The 3,593-nt window shown below is 31.7% G+C and overlaps 1 protein-coding gene across 1 annotated transcript; it reads right to left on the reverse strand.

Annotated features, from left to right (window-relative positions):
- Positions 1-259: 259 nt before the first annotated feature.
- LOC106882878 (leucine-rich repeat-containing protein 15) lies at positions 260-3,248 on the reverse strand (the record flags this gene model as incomplete). Its single annotated transcript, XM_014933683.2, has 7 exons — positions 260-350; positions 1,067-1,138; positions 1,514-1,585; positions 2,030-2,101; positions 2,393-2,464; positions 2,818-2,889; positions 3,177-3,248. Coding segments are annotated over 7 exons (508 nt in total), but the record flags the coding sequence as incomplete, so codon positions are not given.
- Between the last annotated feature and the right edge of the window lie 345 nt (positions 3,249-3,593).

Here is a 3,593-nt window from a genome sequence, read left to right on the forward strand (position 1 = left end):
TAGATATAAACATACACGCATACATTTTCAGGAATAAAATTTTGATGCAGACAATTATCAACTGCCAGTCATTGTCATGTTCGGACACAATGAAATAAATATAACACGAATATGAAAAATTAATATAACTTCCTGTAATAGAGAGTGAGAAACAGAAATCAGGAGATCTTTAATTTAAAGACATTATATTCCTCATGTATATACAACAACATTTAATATTTAAATTAAAGACACATTATATTCAACGTGTAAGAACGGTCAAGAATGAAGGCACTTACAGAATCTGTAAGCCATGAAGGCCTTGAAACATTCCTTTTTCAATCCACGAAATTTCATTTTTGTAAAGATTTCTGAAGCATGAAAGAATGTTGTTTAGTTTGAGATTCTAAGTAATTGCGATAAAATATTGTTCTTTGTGTAAAGAAATAACATTATAGGAAAATACAACGACAAAAAGAAGTAGTAGTAGAAGGAGAAGAAGAAGAAGAAGAAGAAGAAGAAGAAGAAGAAATAAAAAAGAAGAATGAGAAGAAGAAGAAGAAGAAGAAGAAGAAGAAGAAGAAGAAGAAGAAGAAGAAAGAGAAAAAGAAGAATGAGAATGAGAAGAAGAAGAAGAAGAAGAAGAAGAAGAAAAAGAAGAAGGTGAAGAAGCAGCAGAAGAAAAAAGAGGAGAAAAATAAGAAGAAGAAGAAGAGGAAGGAGAAAAGAAGATGAAGCAGAAAAAGAAGAAGAAGAAGAAGAAAAGAAGAAGAAGAAGAAGAAGAAGAAGAAGGGGTAAAATAAGAAGAGGAGGAAGAAGAAGGAGAAAAGAAGAAGATGAAGAAGAAAAGGAAGAAGACGAAGAAGAAGAAAAAGAAGAAGAAAAAGAAGAAGAAGAAGAAGAAGAAGAAGAAGAAGAAGAAGAAGAACAACAACAACAACAACAACAACAACAACAACAAAAACAACAGGAAGACATATCGAACATCGAGTTGTTCGAGAAAATAAAAAGAGAAAAAATTATTCAAGAAATGACAAAACATAATTCATTGTGAGAAAGTAATATCAACAAACTGAACGGACTTACAGATACTGTAAATTCGAAAGCCCCTTGAATGCACCTGGTTCGATAGTTGCAATGTTGTTGTAGCCAAGAGATCTATAGCAGTAAAGAAAGAGTAAAATAGATTATATGGGAAATATGTATGATACAGTATCAAATATTGTGGCTTTAGAATGAAAGGAAGAAAAATGAGGACAGATAACAAAGAAGAAAAAGAAGGAGAAGAAGAAGAAGAAGAAGAAGAAGAAGAAGAAGAAGAAGAAGAAGAAGAAGACGAAGAAGAAGGAGAAGAAGAAGACGAAGAAGAAGAAGAAGAAGAAGAAGAAGAAGAAGAAGAAGAAGAAGAAGAAGAAGAAGAAACCACATTGAACATCGAGTTGATCGAGAAAATGAAAAGAGAAAAAGTATTAAAAAAATGACAAGAAATAATTTATTGTCAGAAAGTAATATCAAGAAACTGAACGGACTTACAATGTCTGTAAATTCGAAATCTCCTTGAATGTATCTGGTTTGAAAGTTGCAATGTTGTTGGAGCCAAGATATCTATAGCAGTAAAGAAAGAGTAAAGTAGATTATATGTAAAATACTCGTGATACAATATCAAACATTGTGGCTTTAGAAAGAAAGGAAGAAAAAAGAGGACAGATAACGAAGAAGAAGAAGAAGAAAAAGAAAAAGAAGATAAAGAAAACGAAGGAGAAGAAGAAGAGGAAGAAGAAGAAGAAGAAGAAGAAGAAGAAGAAGAAGAAGAAGAGGAGGATGTGGAAGAAGAAGAAGAAGAAGAAGAAGAAGAAGAAGAAGAAGAAGAAGAAGAAGAAGAAGAAGAAGATAATGAAGAAAAAGAAGAATAACAACAACAGCAACAACAACAGGAAGACACATCGAATATAAAGTTGATCGAGAAGATGAAAAATGAAAAACTATTCAAAAAATGACAAGAAATAATTCATAGTGAGAAAGTAATATCAAGAAACTGAACGGACTTACAGTTCCTGTAAATTCAAAAGCCCCGTGAATGTACCTGGTTTAATAGTTGTAATCTTGTTGGAGTAAAGTTTTCTATAGCAGTAAAGAAAGAGTAAAATAGATTATATGGAAAATATTTGTGATGCAATATCAAACATTGTGGCTTTAGAATGAAAGGAAGGAAAAAGAGGACAGATAACGAAGAAGAAGAAGAAGAAGAAGAAGAAGAAGAAGAAGAAGAAGAAGAAGAAGAAGAAGAAGAAGAAGAAGAAGCCACATTGAACATCGAGTTGATCTAGAAAATGAAAACAGAAAAAGTATTCAAAAAATGACAATAAATAATTTATTGTCAGAAAGTAATATCAAGAAACAGAACGGACTTACAGTTTCTGTAAATTCGAAAGCCCCGTGAATGTATCTGGTTCGATAGTTCCAATGTTGTTGGCGTCAAGATGTCTATAGCAGTAATGAAAAGGTAAAATAGATTATATGGAAAATATTTGTGATACGATTTCAATAATGGTGGCTTTAGAATGATAGGATGAAAAAACAGGAGAAACAACAAGGAAGAAGAAGAAGAAGAAGAAGAAGAAGAAGAAGAAGAAGAAGAAGAAGAAGAAGAAGAAGAAGAAGAAGAAGAAGAAGAAGAACGACAACAACAACAACAACAACAACAACAACAGCAAAAACAACAGGAAGACATATTGAACATAGAGTTGATCAAGCTGATGAAAAGAAAAAAGGATTCAAAAAATGACAAGAAAAAATTCAATGTGAGAAAGTAATATCAAGAAACTGAACGGACTTACAGTTTCTGTAAATTCGAAAGCCCCGTGAATGCATATGGTTTGATAGTTGTAATCTTGTTGTAGGTAAGATCTCTATAGCAGTAAATAAAGAGTAAAATAGATTATATGGAAAATATTTCTGATACAATATTAAACATTGGGGCTATAGAATGAAAGGAAGAAAAAAGAGGAGAGAAGAAGAAGAAGAAGAAGAAGAAGAAGAAGAAGAAGAAGAAGAAGAAGAAGAAGAAGAAGAAGAAGAAGAAGAAGCTACATTGAACATCGAGTTGATCGAGAAAATGAAAAGAGGAAAAAGTATTCAAAAAATGTCAAGAAATAATTCATTGTCAAATTAATATCAAGAAACTGAACGGACTTACAGTGTCTGTAAATTCGAAAGCCCCGTGAATGTACCTGGTTCGATAGTTGTAATGTTGTTGGAGTTAAGATATCTATACCAGTGAAGAAAGAGTAAAATAGATTATACGGAAAATATTTGTGATACAATATCAATAATTGTGGCTTTAGAATGAAAGGAAGAAAAAAAAGGACAGATAACAACGAAGAAGAAGAAGAAGAAGAAGAAGAAGAAGAAGAAGAAGAAGAAGAAGGAGAAGAAGAAGAAGAAGAAGAAGACACATTGAAAATTAAGGTGTTCGGGAACAAGAACTAGAACAAGAACAGGAAGACATATTGAACATCGAGTTGATCGAGAAAATGAAAAGAGAAAAAGTATTTAAAAAATGTCAAGAAATAATTCATTGTGAGAAAGTAATATCAAGAAACTGAACGGACTT

This window comes from Octopus bimaculoides, unplaced genomic scaffold, assembly GCF_001194135.2.
Source record: "Octopus bimaculoides isolate UCB-OBI-ISO-001 unplaced genomic scaffold, ASM119413v2 Scaffold_243304, whole genome shotgun sequence".
NCBI lineage: Eukaryota > Metazoa > Mollusca > Cephalopoda > Octopoda > Octopodidae > Octopus > Octopus bimaculoides.